This window comes from Melopsittacus undulatus, chromosome 5 (genome assembly GCF_012275295.1).
Source record: "Melopsittacus undulatus isolate bMelUnd1 chromosome 5, bMelUnd1.mat.Z, whole genome shotgun sequence".
Taxonomy (NCBI): Eukaryota; Metazoa; Chordata; class Aves; order Psittaciformes; family Psittaculidae; genus Melopsittacus; species Melopsittacus undulatus.
In genome coordinates, this window is record NC_047531.1 from 19,386,114 (window position 1) to 19,405,165 (window position 19,052).

General features: G+C 38.9%; 1 protein-coding gene across 1 annotated transcript in view; it reads right to left on the reverse strand.

The window, feature by feature from the left end:
• Positions 1 to 19,052, reverse strand: part of LOC101871227 (V-type proton ATPase subunit S1) — a 56,823-nt gene that overhangs the window by 20,118 nt on the left and 17,653 nt on the right. The window contains exon 6 of the mRNA XM_005146111.3: positions 17,254 to 17,339. Coding sequence (XP_005146168.3) covers positions 17,254 to 17,339 — 86 coding nt within the window. The remainder of the gene's footprint in view (positions 1 to 17,253; positions 17,340 to 19,052) is intronic.

The following is a 19,052-nucleotide window of genomic DNA, read 5'->3' on the forward strand; positions in this document are numbered from 1 at the left end:
ATGGTACTGGGCAGCTTTTTCAGAAGGCCCTGCTGGAACAGGGAAGTTGGACTAGAAGATCTCCAGAGGTCAATTCTAGCTGCAGTTATCCTGTGTGATTCTGTTCTAAATAATTTAAATAATCTAAATAATTTAAACAATCTAAATAATTTACAGGTCTAGACCCCGGCATGACCTGAGTAAGATGCAGGATGTGGAAGGCTTCTTCAAATTCTTGGATTTCAAAAAGAAGTAGTCTTGTTTGAGTGTGGTTTCCTGCCTACTAAGTGAACTACTCATATTTTACCTACTGCTTTTTCCAAGTCCTATTGTTTGAATTAACATATCAGTACAAAATGTGAACCATGAGATACTGTCTATCACCTACAAAGACATGAAATTAGGCATAGTACTGAAAAAAACCTGATTTGGAGCAACATATTTGGAGCAAGTTCAAATGCAAGCTTTGATGCTGCAACTACACTTTTTGTGCGCGGTTGCAAAAGATCTTACTTACCTCCAACTAATTTTGACTTTCGTTCCTTATAACCAAAACTGACAGAGACAAAATTTCTGCTCTGCTTCAGCTGAACGCAGAAGATGTTTAAACTACATTTTCCACTAGGAAAGTTTGTAGAATGGAATGTTTGTGACCCAGCTATATCAGAATTCCCCAGATATTTCCAGTGGAGAGGCCTAGTTTATCAGGAATTACCAGAAGCTCATGTGAATACACCATTATTTCTCATTCACCTATCTCATTCAAGGTGGTACGTTATCACAGCTTCTGGTAGCTTTTTAAGTTTGAAATTTCTGTCACACTAAAGCATCTGAAATTTTATAACTTGCATATAATACAATAAAAAATACATATCTAAAGACTGCACACATCCCAAGTAATTGCACTTGCAGGTGTTTTCAGAACCACAATTCAATTTCTGAAATTGTTCTTTCTTTTCGTATAAGATCTCTTCAATGCAAGCTTCAATGTAAACCTACATTAAAGCTTTCTAGGGAAACAAAGCTGGTAAAAATGTGCACTGAGTAGATTCAGGGAAATTTAGAAACCTCATTTAGAAAAATCCATTTCTGTACTTATGTAGAAGCTGCAGTAAGCTCTTAGGTTGCGAGAACCTAGCCCTTACAGTTTTTATTCAGACATATTTTCTGTCAACATTAATGATTTTTTTCCTATGTAGAAACTTTAAATTGACCAGAATCCCACCTCTATGCAGAAAAAAGCAAGCAGGTACGTAATGTGCTTCTCTTCAGTGAAATACAAAATAGAAAATTTGATCTAGGTTATAACCAAACAGAGAAACGTTCTTAAAAATAAAGATAAAATAATTCAAAATCCATGGATAATTTAACTGTGACAATACTTGGCATAAGTATGGACTTGGATACCTGTATTGCTCACATACTTATGTGCATTCACACACATACATATATACAGAAAGTGTTGAGTGGAAATACACTCAGAAGTGGAGAATTTCTCATAGATCTCATTCTCTACTGACTGAATGATCCACATGTAAATCCAGATGGAGAATGCAGAACTGAGGGCATTTACAAGAGGACCTAGAGAAGGAACTTAAAGTTGTTATGCTTAAAAGCACACAAAAAAAAACTGTTTTCAAAGCAGGATTAAGTTTGCATTGCTGACACTGGAATAAACCCTCACCAAAAAAAGGAAACTAAACTTCCAGAAATGTAAGTTTATTAACACTTAGCACTATACTTTCACTTTCACTTCAGCAGCTGGCAGGGAATCATTAGGCCACTGCTTGCTGTCACACTGAAGTTAACTCTATGCTTCAGTATGATAATACTGTCACTCGCAGTCTACTGCAGGCACGTTCCGCTGTGGAGCAGGGAATGGTGGCATACAGTAGGTGTTCCTGAGCCTAGGAAACCCCAGGGGAGTGTTGAGATAATCCAGGAGTGTGGGGAATGTGAAGCTCCAGGGCAACCTTGGCTGCAGTGACCATGGAATGGTGAAACTAACTTTTCTTGCATGTTTGGCAAGCAACTGCAAACCTAACCAAGACATCAGCGTAAACATCAATAGTATGATATTTTGCCCAGAGGAATCCCCCACCTTTCTTTCCCTTCTTTACTGTCTTCATGTGAATATTAAAGTCAAAATATTAAGTCCCACTGTAAAAGTTAATCATCTCACTGCAAAAGATAATGTTCCATAATCGATTGCACTGTTATGGCTTGTGGAGATACCCAAGTAATATTCTGACAAAGCAGGGTAAAAAGAATGCACAGGAATGAGGTACATTATATCAATAGCAATCATTTTTAATAATGATTACTATAAGTTTTGTGCCCTGCAGGATATACAGACAAGCTTGCTGGCCCACATTATCGTCTGATTGCTCCCCTGCCCAACCATGCAAACTTCTACCAGTAAACCAATGGCTAAGGACTGTGACACTCAGTTCCTACCTGGTGTTTTGCACCTCCCAGGGATTTTCACAAAAGCCAGGGCAGGACATGAACATTAAAGTCAGAATATGAGTCTCACTGTAAGAGTTAATCATCCCTATAATGTAAAAATGTAAAAATCACTGTAAAATATAATGGTTTTATAATTGATAGGATTGTTCTGACTTGTGGAGAATATCCAAGTCATTACTGAGTGTTTCTAAATCTTCTGTTAGGAGGGACAAGAAAACTGCAATATTTATTATGCTGCTCTGTTCAGTGGCCTTCATAGACACAATCTGCAGGGTCAGATCATATAGAATCATAGAATAGTTAGGATTGGAAAGAACCTTAAGATCATCTAGTTCCAATCCCCCTGCCATGGGCAGGGACACCTCACACTAAACCATGTCACGCAAGGCTTCATCCAACCTGGTCTTGAACACTGCCAGGGATGGAGCATTCACTACCTCCCTGGGCAACCCATTCCAGTACCTCACCACTCTCACAGTAAGGAATTTCTTCCTTATATCCAGTCTAAACCTCTGCAGTTTAAGTTTCAACCCATTACCACCCCTTGTCCTATCACTACAGTCCCTAATGAACAGTCCCTCCCCAGCATCCCTGTAGGCCCCCTTCAGATACTGGAAGGCTGCTATGAGGTCTCCACGCAGTCTTCTCCAGGCTGAACAGACCCAACTTTCTCAGCCTGTCTTCATATGTTTATGTCTGGATGTGCTGGTTCACAGGCCTGTCCTTTTGTAGCACCAGGCTGTACAAAAGAACTCTTTACTTTCATTTACAGAGAATGTGGCTACCCTGTGCAACTGAATATGGTGCAGAAGTGAATTAGCAGGGACCATGCAAGCGACAGAACCCACAGCAGAGGAAGGCATTGTGATGCATGTATGGGACACATAAGTACATCTATAAATGCCACAGTAGCCCAAATTTTCTGAAGAAAATTGTATTACCTGTTATTTCATACTCCAGATTTTAAGATATTTTTATACCAACTTTTTCAGCTAGCTTAAGGAAGAGCAGGGTTTGGCCTATAAAAAGATCTTGGTTTTATAGAATAAACCAGAATATATGTAAGCTGGAGTAGCAGTGGAAGGAGCTGCTACACTTAATTTTCTACCTTAAATTTCACTGGTTTGAGCAATTCTGCCATGAAGATAAAAGAAGATACAGATTTTACATCCTTTTTAGACTGCTAAGGGGAATACCCACTCCAACTGATTGTTTTCCTCACTTTCTTATGTCCATATGTTTAATCCAAGTGTCATGGGAGATGTGAAAAAGGATGAGGAGCCTCTGCTTCAATAAGAGGACACGGATGTGTGGTGAGGATTGGACTGAGGTTAGGTCAGGGTCTGGCGAGTTACCTAACTGAAAATTGCAGACAGGGGCTAAAATGTATTACTCACAGTGCCAGGAGAGTTGCCAGCACTATTTGTCCCAGATGTTGGCTACTCACAGGGAAATGAAAAATCTGAAGATCCATAAAAGTCTGCTTTTCTCCACTTGATATTTTGATCCTTTTGCACTTTAGAAGACTAATCTGCAAAATGGAGCCTCTCCACCTTTTCTTTCCTAACTTGGAGAAAGAGGTGTGGACAGGCCGATCGGAGGACACATTGCACTTCAATTTTTTACTGATACTTCAAAAAATAGATTTTTAACTTGAAGAAGTTGCACATCATTCTTACATGTCCTCAAGTCTGTCTGTAATAAATTACAGTCTAAATACAAGTGTGTTTTTCAGATGGACAGATGCTCCCTGTAAAAATACTGTGATCAATGTGACACCACCATTCTTTGCTTTCAGCATCTCCATCTCTGTGTGACAACTCTTTTGGAAGAAACAGAGGAAACAAGAACTTGCACTGCAGGAACTTGTGAAGGGAGCCTGGCTCTGTCTTTCTAGTTTTGTTAAATCAAAAGGCAAAGGCCAATAATTATAGCAAATTAGATCTCTTTGACAGGCAAGTTAAAACAAGGGGATTTTTTATTTGTTTTGGTTTGGGTTTTGGTTTGTTATTTTGTTGGGTTTTTTTTTCCCCACAGGAAATCAATAAAAAGGTTCTTAACTTCAATTCTGCTTTCTTGCACTCAGTCTCCATGTAATTTTTCTGACAGTAGTGTACATATGCTAGAAGATATATATAAATGAAACCCATATCACAAAGCTTAAACAAAGCTAACCTTAGAAATAGCATCCATGATTTTTAAAAGGAAATCACCATGCCTTATTTTCTCTTGAAAACTTCCAAGTTTGTCTCAAAATAGACATATTTCCACCAAAGCCTAATTGACCCTTCCAGTTAACACATCTTAGCCAATGTCATCAGACTCAGTTTCATCATTTCCTTCATCTCCTACCAGGCCCTAGCCCATCAGCTAAAACAAAATGAGATCAAAGCATGCAATCTTTGCCAGCAATTAGGTGTAACAGCCACCTTAGAGGCTGGTAGTTACTGACCCCTGTCATGATGCTTTGAAACTTTGGAAAGCTGAGCTTTATAAGGTGAGGGGTATTAGAAAACATACCAGCTTCCTTCCAGCACTCCTGTGAGATTGCTTTAGCAGCTTGATGCCTATTGCTGCTCCTACCCCATAGCTAAGCTTCAGTGCCAGGTAATAGCAAGCCTAGCTGGGGATTTTATTCAACTCCAAGCAGTTGCTCCTGACGGCAGTTCAGATCCTGAGAAAAACTGTGAGCAGTAGCAAAGAATATTGCTAGGGAAGTCATGTACTGAAGAGGAGGAAAGAGTTCTCAACAGTGAGGAGGCAAAGTGGGATCCAATACTCACCTTGCAATAGTTCTGCTCAGTGTAAGGCAAGAAACCCTCCTTATTCTGTTTGAGGATTTTGCAAGTGATTTGGCTGAAAGCCCCAAAGGCAGAGATATCTAGCTGTTAGACTACTCGGGGTTTAGCTTTCGTACTGTAGTGCACTAAAATGTAGAATAGTATTTTTTCTGACTCATTAAATATCTGTGAAGTCACTCAATCCCTTGTGCTGAAACAGAAATCCCATCACAGAACAGCTGCAATGTTTCAATAAAATTGTAAACATTGAGGTTTTGGTAAAATAGAAAAGTACAGAACAAGAAAAATATATGCCATGTCATATCAAATTTGGTGTTAAGAACCACTATAAGCACAGTTTTTACAGCAATGCTTCCACTAACATGTTAAATAAGAGCTCCATGGCATTCTGTCAGGAAAATTATGAGTATCTTGACATTTTAATTGTTTTTTTGCCTACCAGTGACGCTAAGGACATATGTCACACAACAACCCCAAAACAGAGTTTTCCGTATGAGGCTGGAGTGAGCTGGAAAGGGAAGTGTGACATGGTAGAACCACAGTGCTATGATACTAGGTTGGCTCCCAGAAGAAAAAAAAGACTTTTGAACTTCATGCTGGTCAAATTTGCCTCCTCTCTTACAGCATCCCCAGCTAATAGTCTAGGGGTCCACTGGCGAGCCCCACCATTGCCTCTGGGTTTGCTGTAGTGTCACTGGTGCTAACACAGGTGACTGCACAGGGGTCTGACTGTACATGGCTATTTCCTCAGATGTTAGCAGCCACAGTTCCTGTAATCAGTCGATTTTCTAATTAGACAGCTTTCTAAAAAGAAATATATTAGGTGACTGAGATCTGATCCAATTTAAAGCTGTCAGCTACAAGGGATGGGGTAATACAGTCATCAGAAAGAATAAAATCTGCATTTCAATAGACAAACACTGTCGTAACAGTCTGACAACGTTTTATTAACACCCTGGGCTAGTATTTAGCTTTGTCTGCTAAAGCTCTAATGTGCAAACTTTGTGAATAGAGGCTTGCATGCAATTTCAGGTTCGCATTTTTATGTCAAAGCCTGTAGGATTTAGGAAAAGTAACTTTTAGATCATTTTAATAGAACTATCCATTGCTAAAGCAATGATATATTTATTTCTCTGTTAAACTGATAAATATTATTGAAAAAATATGCTTGTGAAAAAATAAATAAATATGTTTTAAAAAAAATTATAATCTTCTACCCTAATTTTAGAGACATGCATGCTGTACTTACGAGTTTAATGGCTACATATGCACGATGGCTGTATATGAATGATGATGGCCCCTCCTTTCAGTTTCAAATGTCAGAAAGTCATTAGCTGATGGCTTTGAACAGAGTCTAATACTTCAGGGATAACAGGCAGGGTAAGAGTTATAGAGCAGAGAAAAACATAACCACTACGTGTGAAATATTGCAGATCTAGAGCTGTCAAATGTCTTCCTACCACAAAACACTGCATTTTTAAAATTGAAACATTCTGTGGCACTACATGAAGTGAATGAATCCTTATCAAAAGTGAAAATAAAGATAGAATATGATATGCCAGTTGAAACTAAACTGAAGTAATCCAGGTTTCTTCTCATTAGTTTTAACTGTTACAGATGGGATGCACTAAAACTTAGGGGTTTTTTATTTTGCCACCAAGTCACAAACACTTTCCAGGGTCAGGGATCTGCATTTTACCAATTACTGGCAAACTTTTATGCCATGTTTTGGTAAAATGTGCATTTGTTCCTCTAACAGCTACCTCTTTAGCACAGATAACAGAGGCTGCAATAGAAATGTAGTGGTGCAGGATATAAATGCTTTTGCCAGCACACAGGGCATCCCTGTGGTTGCACCAGCTGGTTCTTTTACCAGATTTATTAATTTAATTTCCTACAAAGGGAAGAAACACAAGAAGTACTGCAGGTAGATGTTTAAGGCAAAATTGCTCTGACCCTGACGCAGGAGCTACCTAGCTGCACAGCACCAAGCTGCTGGCTCTTTAGCCCTGGGAACATGTGGGGAGGAAAGACACTGAGATCCTCCGGGTGGATGGGATCATTCCCCTTTTCTAACCCTTAACTTTCCCAAACCAGGAATGCATATCTGTCTCTGAAAAATATCATGCCCATGGGCTTTGGTGTCTGAAGAAGGTGCTGCTGAAGATACAAGTCTCTGTGTTCACCAGTACCAATGAATGGAGAAAGGATTCAGAGTTCCCTGACATGACTTGCATATCCTTAATCTTGAGAATCTGACCTGTTTCACTGCACTGAAAGAAGGGAAAACTGCATCACACTTAGGGTGTTGCCTACCTGATTTTCAGCTGACACAGCCACTTTCTGCTGTGGACTTCCTGGTTGCCAGCAGAACAATGATTTACATGCAGCACATGTTTGTTTGACGTGGCATTTATTTCCATTTTCAAAAGTGGTAATTCTAAAACAACCTATAGGTGAGCACGATGAGGAAAGTCCGCAAGCTTTCTTTAGTAGAGGTTTGTTTAGTCTGTTGGCTGCCTTTTCTGGCTCATAGCCTTTAGTTAAATAAGTTACATATTACCTTTCACATTCCTGTCCCAGAGAAATGCTATGTCAATATCCCAACCCTCCACTGCCAAGACACAAGACCAGCTAAATTGTGAGACCGAAGGTCCACCTAGCTCACTGCCAGTGCTACTGATAGTAAGTGGCAGCTAAAAATAAGAAAAGGGTAAAACCAAATAGTACTTGTCCCAGGATACCCTCCATGATTTCTGTAATGTTTGGGTTAGAATCCTTCAGAGCTGAAGGCTGCATTCAAATGAACACATGTATTAGGACCTTATTTTAAATCTTTCTTCCTATCTTTCTTGCATCAGTTCACCAAATCACTGAAATCTATGTACTTTCATCACCTTAAAATAGTTTCTTTTGTTCCTTTAAAGGAATTTGGTGCTCCTGCATTCCTGCACCCCTACCTGTGAGTGGAGGTAATCATGATTACTGACCAGAGACAGTATAATTATCTGTAATTTTTTCCTGTTTAGTCCATCCATGTAATTGGTGCTTTTATTTAGCATTTGCCTCTTGAAATGTCACATTTTCTAGCTAAAATATTTTAATCTCCTAGCTCTACTCTATCCCTTTGGAAATGGGTGGTCAGATTCTCACACACTATTCCACTGACAGATTTGCACTGGTGAAGGGCATAGTGAACTAACTGATACTTGCTGCTTTGCCCTTTTCCTTTCCAACATGCTTGGTACTGCCATGCTTGCTATTCATCCCACTGCTGACTGTCAGGATGTTCCAAGAGATCTACCCACATTCACACCGTAAGCCCTCTTCTGAGAAATAGCAGACACTCATCACAGTGTAATATGCATACTTAAGGTTTTCCTTATGTGTGTTACTTTCCTTCACACTGGATTTCATTTGTCATTTTATCACCCAGTAAAGCAGTGCTGTGAGTAGTTTCTTCAAATTGTCAGTACATTAGGAAACTTTGGCACCTTTGGATTTCAGCCCCCTTTTCATACTAACAACATCTCTGTTGAACAGCACAGGCGCACAGGCATCACCAGCAGTCCTCACAGAATCGCACTGGTAATTCCTGCCCACTGCAAACATCAATCCTTTATTTTTATCCTTTACTTCCTACATTTATTTTTTTTATTTTTGTGCTAAAATTATTTCAGTTTTTTACCGTTTTTATTGTAGCAACATGATCACTTTTACCTACATATTTTAAATGTCTCAGGGAACACCAAATCATATTATATTTTCTTCATATATCCACATATTTACTACCTTAGTTTCAACCATTCTTTTAAATACAGAAGGCAGGATTCCTGGTTGTATTTATCCAGAGAGATAGATCCTCTTTTCAAACTCCATGTCACAATTGACACTTCCTGCTTCTCTGGGATTAAGACTGAAGTAATTTGTAATTTATATATATATAGATATATATTATATAAACCATAATTTATAAGTAAGTTGTACATTATAAAACATGACACTTAATAGTTTGGCAGTTTCTTATTTTAGTTAAAATTTAGGTGAAAATTATTTGACCCTGGTGATACAATACTATTCATTTTATTGACTTATTCTGAAATCTCTTCTACTACCACTACAGCAGCAGCAAACTTTTTTGAGGCTTGATGATTTCTGAAAAAGTCTTTAAACTGAGAACTTCTCTACATTCCACGATTGAGATGATCAACACAAACTCATTTGCCTTTGTTTTGTCACTCATTTTTCTGAGTCCCTCTGTTCCGTTAGATCAAATGCTCTCTGAAACAATTCTTGTCTAATGTGGTTTTATTAATACTCTTTATGTTTTTTGAAAATTATTCTTTTTAATATCATTAAGTCTGCCATATGATTTTGCACTAAAATTGCAAGAATTTCTATTCTTTTTAATTTTCTGTATGCACACAGGACTTTGCTTTTTGAAGTGTGGCTTTATTACTCTTAATAGCCTCACCTCTTTCACTCTGCTGTTTAATTATGCCACAGTTTGGGATGTTTCCATGTGGGGAGGAGGGTGAGGGCAAAGAAGCTGTCTTTCAAAAATGCTTTCTGACATATAGTTTGAGCTTTTAATATTTTGTGCTTAAACAGTTTGCATTCCATCTACAGACACTATCAGTCAACATAATTAGTGGAGCCTATCAGGCAGTTCACCAAATCACAGATACATGGATCATTTCTGTTAGGTTAAAGTCTTATTACTGGGATGAATACAGGGATGTTGTCCAGGAAGTTAAGGACTGGGTTAGGAAAGCTAACGCCCAGTTAGAGCTAAACTAGGCTAGGGATGTGAAAGAAAACAGGAAGGGATTTTATAGGTATGTAGTGGCTAAAAAACAGACTAAGGACAATGTAGGCCCCCTCCGGAAGCTTTCGGGAGAACTGGCTACACAGGATTTGGAGAAGGCTGAAGTTCTCAATGGCTTCTTTGCCTCAGTCTTCACTGGCAAAGGCTCTGACCACACCACCTGAGTCTTGGAAGGCGGACACAGGGACTGTGAAAACCTAGACCTTGGGCCCACTGTACATGAGGATCTGGTTCAAGACCATCTTAAGAACCTGAATGTACACAAGTCCATGGGACCTGATGAAATCCATCCGCGGGTCCTGAAGGAGCTGTCGAATGAAGTTGCAAAGCCACTGGCCATCATATTTGAAAAATCATGGCAGACAGGTGAAGTTCCTGATGACTGGAAAAAGGGAAATATAACCCCCATTTTCAAGAAGGGGAAAATGGATGACCCGGGGAATTACAGACCAGTCAGTCTCACCTCTGTACCTGGCAAAATCTGGGAGCAGATTCTCCTGGAAGGCATGCTAGGGCACATGAAAAAGACAAATGTGCTTGGTGACAGCCAGCATGGCTTCACTAAGGGGAAATCCTGCCTGACCAGTTTGGTGGCCTTCTATGATGGGGCTACAGAACTGATGGACAGGGGTGGAGCCGTTGGTGTCATCTACCTGGACTTGTGCAAAGTGTTCGACACTGTCCCACATGACATCCTTGTCTCTAAATTGGAGAGACATCAATTTGGTAGGTGGACCACTCAGTGGATAAAGAACTGGCTGGATGGGTGAATGCAAAGAGCTGTGGTCAAAGGCTCAGTCCAGCTGGAGACCAGTAACGAGTGGTGTCCCTCAGAGATGGGTGTTGGAACAGGTCTTGTTCAACATCTTTGTTGGTGACATGGACAGTGGGATTGAGTGTGCCCTCAGCAAGGTTGCCGATGACACCAATCTGTGTGGTTCGGTTGATACACTGCAGGGAAGGAATGCCATTCAGAGGGACCTTGACATGCTTGTGAGGTGGCCTGATGCCAACCTCATGAAGTTTAACCATGCCAAGTGCAAGGTCCTACACCTGAGTTAGAGCAATCCCAGGCACAGCTACAGGCTGGGCAATAAGGAAACTCAGAGCAGTCCTGCGGGGAAGGACTTCGAGGTGTTGGTTGATGAGAAAATGAACATGAGCCAGCTTCAGTGTGCACTCACAGCCCAGAAAGCCAACCGTTTCCTGGGCTGCATCAAAAGAAGCGTGACCAGCAGGTCAAAGGAGGTGATCTTGCCCCTCTACTCTGCTCTTGTGAGACCTCACTTGGAGTATTGTGTGCAGTTCTGGTGTCCTCAACATAAAAAGGACATGGAACTGTTGGAACAAGTCCAGAGGAGGGCCACGAGTATGATCAGGGGACTGGAGCACCTCCCGTATGAAGACAGGCTGAGAAAGTTGGGGCTGTTCAGGCTGGAGAAGAGAAGGCTGCGTGGAGACCTCATAGCAGCCTTGCAGTATCTGAAGGGGGCCTACAGGGATGCTGGAGATGGACTATTCATTAAGGACTGCAGTGACAGGGCAAGGGGTAACGGGTTGAAACTTAAATAGCAGAGGTTTAGATTGGATATAAGGAAGAAATTCTTTACTGTTAGGGTGGTGAGGTACTGGAATGGGTTGCCCAGGGAGGTTGTGAATGCTCCACCCCTGGCAGTCCTCAAGGCTGGGTTAGACAGAGCCTTGGGTGACATGGTTTAGTGTGAGGTGTCCCTGCCCATGGCAGGGGGGTTGGAACTAGATGATCTTAAGATCCTTTCCAACCCTAACTAGTCTATTATTCTATGCTATGTTCAGGCTCAGTCTTCAAAGAATAGGACTCTAGAATTCCGAGATTACTCGCCTTTGTCTCCTTGCACTCACTTTTTCTTTAAAATATAGCAGTCCTCTTTTCATCTGTTCTGTCACCCTGATAAATCTTTTACCTTGGCATTTTCCTTCCAGAAAGTTTTCAGCACGCCTACCAACATGCCGTATCAGTATGCTTCAGTTACACATCCATTTATTCTATCCTATTTTAGCCTTATACCTCGATTGTATTCTGAATTATATTTATAACCTCTGCTTATATATGACTATATTTTTAAGAGTTTTCATTGCAATTTTTATATCTGTATTTTATCAATTTCTGTGTTTTTTCCTAAGACAGAAGACATTTTCACCTGTGTTCTCCACCAACCCTCTCCCACCCCAGGTTTCCTGGTCCTTAGTTTCAAATGCAAAATAAATAGAACTTTTGAATTTGGTGTATATGGAACACCTGCATAGGCTTCATTATGCCTTAAAACTTGAGTTGGCATCTGAAAATAAAAATGTTCTGATCAGATAAGAATAAGAGTTCAATTCCACACTACCCTTCATTTCCCAGTGAAGTCAATAAGCTTATATATATATAGATATATATACCGATAAATATAAAAATAAAATGAAAGCTAAAGTTGTAGAAATGTTTAAAGTGAACCTTAACGCCCTAGTGCAAAGTCTGGGGTTAAAGTTAAAATACTAATTTTCACTTATTTCCCTCAATTTCCTACTAATACACAAAATGAATCATACACAATTGCTAACAAGCATTTCTCACATTCTTAGCTCTCAATTTCCAAGCTAATTTGTCTAAATGTTGCTCATTTTTCTTTCTGTAGACTGCCTTAAGCAGTCCTTTTCTAACTATTAAAAAGATTGTCTTTATTTTTTTTTATTTTTTTAGCAAAAACCCCCTAAGTGCATATTTTTCATCTACAAGTTAAAGTTTATTTTTTTTTTATTATAATGGAATTCTTTAAGTGAGGAGAGGTAAAGGATGAGGAATTTATTTGGTTTCTTCTTAGGCTGGAAGCACTGATGCTTTATTATACTAAATCACACTGTAATTGCTCCTTCAAATGTAAAAAATACACGAATAAGTGGATAAGGAAATTCCTATATTCTAGAATGCATGAGGATATTAACCTTCCAACCCCAACTCCTGCAAATGTCATTATAAGCATTTTTCTAACATGCCGTTCATAGGGAAAGTTCCCATCATATAATGTTTGAATATATTAAATGGTTAAGAGCATTCTATTAATCAGAAGCATTCATTAATCAGAAGCTGGAAGTTAATGGGGTGGATGCTGCAGAGTTTAGTCTCCTCAGAGAGGTGAACTGAATAGTCGACAAGAGAGGAGCTGGATCTCAGTGGAAGATGCATCACTGCGAAATGTAGAAGGCAAAAACTAAGAAAATTCAACCACCAGCACTTGTAAAAGAAGATAAAAACTTTTCATACTCTTTTCAGCTGGGTTTCACATAAATAGCACCTTCGAGATACCTTCAAGAGACACTTTTTAAGGGTCAGATGAAACCACTTGTGTTGTAGATGCCCATGGTACTTATGGCTGAATAAACATACTATAACTCACACTGCCTGGCTCTGAGTGGGATCAAAGATTCAACACACTTAAATGCCAGCCAGAGCAGACAGCTTGTCGAATGAAGCAGTCAAAAGCCCACAGTAGCTGAAGCTGTCTGAAGGTGTGGAGGCAGTAATGAAGGTTTAAATAGCACTTCACAATGCATCTGCACAAAGTGTAGTCAGCAAAAAGATTATCAGCTGGGAAGTGGCCATAAATCTCCTTTTGGCAATATGTGGTTCCTCAGCCTTCAATACAACTGGGAAGAGATAACAACTATAAAGCTGTCTTGCAGAAGTGTCAGAAGCAAACATGCAAAAATACAGCATGGACTAGAGTTTCATTTCATCCCACAGCAGTACCCTACAAAATAGATCAGAAGGATCGTACCCTAAAATGCCTTTGACTGGAAAAAGAACCCTGGTTGATGACTTCAGATGTAGACATTTACACTTGCCCAAAATGAGGTGGTACAAATCACCCTCTCAGTGTCAGAGCAACTCAGCCAGGCCTTGAAGGCTAAATATTTTAGAGCAAGAACAGAAAGATGTGGCAACTGCCTTGTTGGAGGAAAGCAGATCCTTTATAACATGATGGGATATCTAGAGGAATCATCATCTGGTTAGTGAAACTATCTCATCTAGGTCACCAAAAAGCCTATGTTTCAGAGTCTTAATTCTGTCTTCCAGCTTCAAATGCTGAAACTGGAACAGAGCAAGCACCAGCCTGAATAAATCTCTGTCATGCACTGGAGTAATTAACTGATAACTGTGATAGCCCAAAGGGATCAATGGCTGCACTGCCTAAACTAAACAGCTCTTTCTCATCAGGTCCTAAAAGAGATTCAATCATATGGGAGTTTTCCTTTCTGTGTCATAAATTCATTTCCTGTGAAGCCACTACCAGTCTGGAATCTTTTCCAGTATATCTCACATTTCTTTTTCTCTGCTTGAGGTAATGGAAGAACGAATGAATATAAAGAGACAATGCTACAAAGCCATTAACTGCCCAAAAGCGAAGAGGTAGTGTTACCAGGAAAGAAGTATCTCATAGTCCTAGTTGTTGGCAGCTTCATTGCATAAAATTCATTCACCTGATCAGAAGGAGCTGTCCGTTTCTTTTTTTAAGTGCTAAATTTAAAACTCATTTCCTTCACCAATGAGAAAAGCCAATTTAGTGAGTGCAAACCTTTCACACTGAATAATTGCTGTTGATTTTTAAATGTACTAAGTAATCACAGAATGATAGAATGTTTGGGTTGGAAGGGACCTGAAACATTATCTAGTTCCAAACCCTCTGCCATGGGCAGGGACACCTTCCACTAGACCAGGTTGCTTAAAACTCCATCCAGCCTGGCCTTGAACACTTCCAGGGATGGGGAAGTCACAGCTTCCCTGGTCAACCTGTGCCAGCTCCTCACCACCCTCATAGTGAAGAATTTTTTCTAATAATAATGTCTAATCTAGATCTCTGCTTTGCCAGTTTAAAGCCATTCCCTCTTGTCCTATCCCTATATGCCCTTGCAAAAAGTCCCTCTCCAGATTTCTTTTAGGCCCCCTTTAGGACTGGAAAGCTGATTTAAGGTCTCCCCAGAGTCTCCTTCAGGTTGAATAACCCCAGTTCTCTCAGCCTGTCTTCATAGGAGAGATGTTCCAGCCCTCCGATCATCTTTCCCATATGATCAAAGTCTTTTACTTCTCATGTATAGTGATCTCGATTATCACTGGGGAGTAACTCTGTAACTTCTAGATCATGATACATAGTCTTTAAACAAAAGAAGTTAGTCCTTTATCTTAAGGTTATGAAACAGTTCACATCTTCCCCAATTCAAGCACAGCCAAAGATACGCAACACATACTAAGAGGTTACATGCAAATGTACAGACCAATGAACCCTCAAAGGTACTTTTTGTTTTGCCTTTTCTAGCTCTGTACAGAAGCTGATAACCTTTAATGCACTGAAATAACTTAAAAGTTTTTTGGGGCGAGAAAATAAGCTTCAAATGGGTTTATATGGCATTGAATTTACAAAATTAAGAAAAGTTTTAATTGCTTTTTTTTTAATGCAGAACATCTTAAAATACATTGCTTTAATTATTTAAAAGTGCTCCAGTTGCTCAAACTAAGTCACTTTAATTTAGAAAGCCTGTTGAAATATGCATAGATGTAAAATTCAACAAACTTTAAAAACTGCTCAGAAAATTCCTTCTCATAACACCAATTCTTTCATTAATTAAAAGTATTTTTCATTCCAATTGTTGTAAATGTAATTTTCAGCTAAGTGTGCTTTGATTTCAAAGAGTAAAGATCCACAATAACTAAGTAATTTTTATTTTTACTTTGGATCTCTGTTAAAAAAAATCACAAAAAGGGCAGATCAAAACCCCTAGACTAAATTCTCCCCTTTACCACAAGCACATACAGCATAGAGAATGTCGATGTGAGCTTGCTGCCTCATGCTTTTTATTCTAAGTCTGGTCTTCAAAACCCAGTCTCTGGAAATGAATTTCACAGGGTGGATTACTGAAGAAAGTTCCTGGTTTTCCTCAGTAGAACTAGCCTTTTTCCTAGAGTCTGAAGGGACTATTCTGATCATGGTGTTGCTCAGCCAGATGTTCAAGACCCTACCTCCCTGCAAAAACCCAGATTATTTCTAGTTGAATACAGAACACCTCTGGGGGGCTCATCTTTTGGCTTAAAGAGCATGTATGAAGTGCAGTCAAGTTGCCTCTTCTCCTAGATAAACTAAAGGGACTTCACCACCACGCCCATTTAAAACAGGTTTTCTAGGTTTTGTTCTTGTTTTAAGAATAGGTGTTAATTTTTCATAGTGTTGTCTCTTGGAAACCCTGGAGCTTCTAAGATCCTGTCTGCACTGCTCACACTAGATCTAGATAATCCCACTAATGGTTTTCCTGTTGCCTAAACCAAGGAAATTATATCTTCTGTATTCTCAAATTACTTTATCTTGAGTTTGAATTAAAATTCTAATTAAACTAAGCATCATATCAGGAGCTCATATGTGTTACCACTGGAACAGATATGTTTCTTTCAAAGTTGCTGATGTATACAGCCCATCCTTCATAAACTTCTTAGTGGGAACTCTATTCTGTTTTTCTCAAGGCATGACAAACTTCCATTTAATCACATTAAAATTAAAATATTAATTTTTCTTGAGTATAACCTGCATGTCATACAAAGCAGATAACTGCATAAGTAACTATTCTGCAATGCTATTTACTGCTGACATAATATGATGTGATCTATAAATGGTGTTCTGGCTATCAAGAAGGGTGGAAACTTCCAGCTGTAAGTACGAAGTACTGACTAAAAGGAATGAAAAAGCTAATTTAAAAATTTACACATTAGTTACCTAATTAGTTACCTAATTAGTTACCTAATTAGTTACCTAACACTTTGTCTTAACTGACCAGCCATGCTAGGATGCTCAATAAGGTTTCACGTAGAACTTGCTATAAAACCTTTAGAGTCGGTTGGGAAAAAATAAAAAGTATCTAAAATTACAATCCTTAACAATAATAATAAGTCCTAAAGATAACTGCAGATTTATGGTCTCCTATAACAGGAAAATTTCAGTAGTTATGTAATACAGCTATCATACATGAAAATTAGTTTCTGGTCAAAACCTCATATAATACAGATTGCTTGCTTGTGTAATCTTGAAAATCATCTACAGCATTTCTCTCTAAACATTAAGTTGTTAGTTGCCAAAAATCTGACAGTTCTAGGCACTAAAGACTACTCACCCTTGAAGGTCTCACTGCAGTATAAATTACTGAAAAATTAATCCCTCGTTCCTGCAAATCCATGGTCAGTCTTCCAATTATTTTGTCTACAAATAGAAACACATATAATTTAGCAAACTCTGCAAGCTGAGAAAGCTGAAATTGTACAGTAGATGGAAAATTAATGAGTTAGATGTTTAAGCTTATTTAGTTTATTTAAGCAATTTAGGTGCTCATACCATTTATATGTCACAGGTACAAATGGGGTAAGACATGTTCAGTGTCTTGCAAAATGCACAATTTCAGTGAGATAATACAAGCAATTAAATTACAACAGTTCAGAAAAAAAAGGTGATTTTGAAACTGAAAATTAAATGCCACAGAAACAATACCTGAAAGGCTGAACTTTGGGCAATTAAAAGCAAGAGCAGAAGAAATTACTTAAGAGATGAGAGCAGAATGCATATACTGTCAGTAAAGATAAGTCAATAAATAAATAATAAAGCTCAAATAGTATTATTGCGTGATTTACAAAGTACACAGAACCAACCACTGAGAAACAATACCCCCAATGTAGTGCTTAGTTTGGGACATGATCTGCATAATATTGGCAGCAATATTCCTTTTTGCTTCAGTGGATTTAGAGCTCAATTCTGCACCCTCAACAAGATATGGCAAATTTTGTTCTTGACTACATCAGGGGCCAAAAGAGAAATATGGTGGGATATTTCTGAAAAACGGGAGGGAAAATCAAGGAAGAGAGGACCTTGCAAAAAGGTCCAAAGACACCTCTACAGGAGATCCTCCTTTAGTTCTGAAACCACAGGTATTTGTGCCAAATACTGACACCTGAGAAATGTTTTCAAGCTGTATGCAGAAATATTAGCATCTGCTTATGATAAGGATCATAATAGCTGTGAATCAAGAACCATTATTAGTGTTGTTATTGAGACTGCTAGAGAAATAAGAACGCAGACTCACATTTACTGTTTCACTACCTTCCCACTTCTCATCCATGTGCCAGTGTGGTGAATGGATATTTTACACCCTGGACATACAGGCTTCTCAAATTTCAAGGTTATACTTTACAGAAATTGTATTTCATTTTCACGTACTGGAAGTAGAGCTTATATTATTATCCTTTTTAGCCTCTTCTATTTACAGCAATTATGATCTGCTGGCTGAGTAAAATGTTTAGTTTTTGTAAAAATGCAAGCATTGGTTTTTCTGCAGGGTTTTAATCAAACTGATTTTCTCATATCAGTCAAGAATTGTAGCTATGTAAATCTTCCTTCTAAAAAATATTGCTAAAAGGATCTACTCTAAGAAATGGACTTACTCAGAAATACAACTGCTTATGTGCTCCTAGTGTAATTGTATTGTGTATGGAGGCATTACATAAGGTAGGATTCGCATTCTACATGCGCAGGGTGCAATTCACTGGAAATTCTCAGCAGCCTCAGCTAAAATTTGCAGCAGAAAAAATAATACATAGGAAAATGCATGGATTGTCTCTGGATTTGCTTCCATTAAAGCAACCGATTGCTTTCTGAAATAACATGTTTGCATGTCACTTTAGTATATGCATAACTACAGTTACCAGTAACATCTATAACTCTTGCCTTTGGGAAGATTCTAGAGGCAATTCCTTCATTCAGAGAAGCTGCTGTGAACACCCTCATGACAACAGAGTTGATATAGATCTTTGTTTGCCTGTGTTCAAAATTCTACCTTGCTTCTGAGTGTCTGCAAATTTTCCAAGGAAGAGGACCCATACTGTCTGTCATGTTTTAAAGCACCTGAATTACATGGTTAGCCAT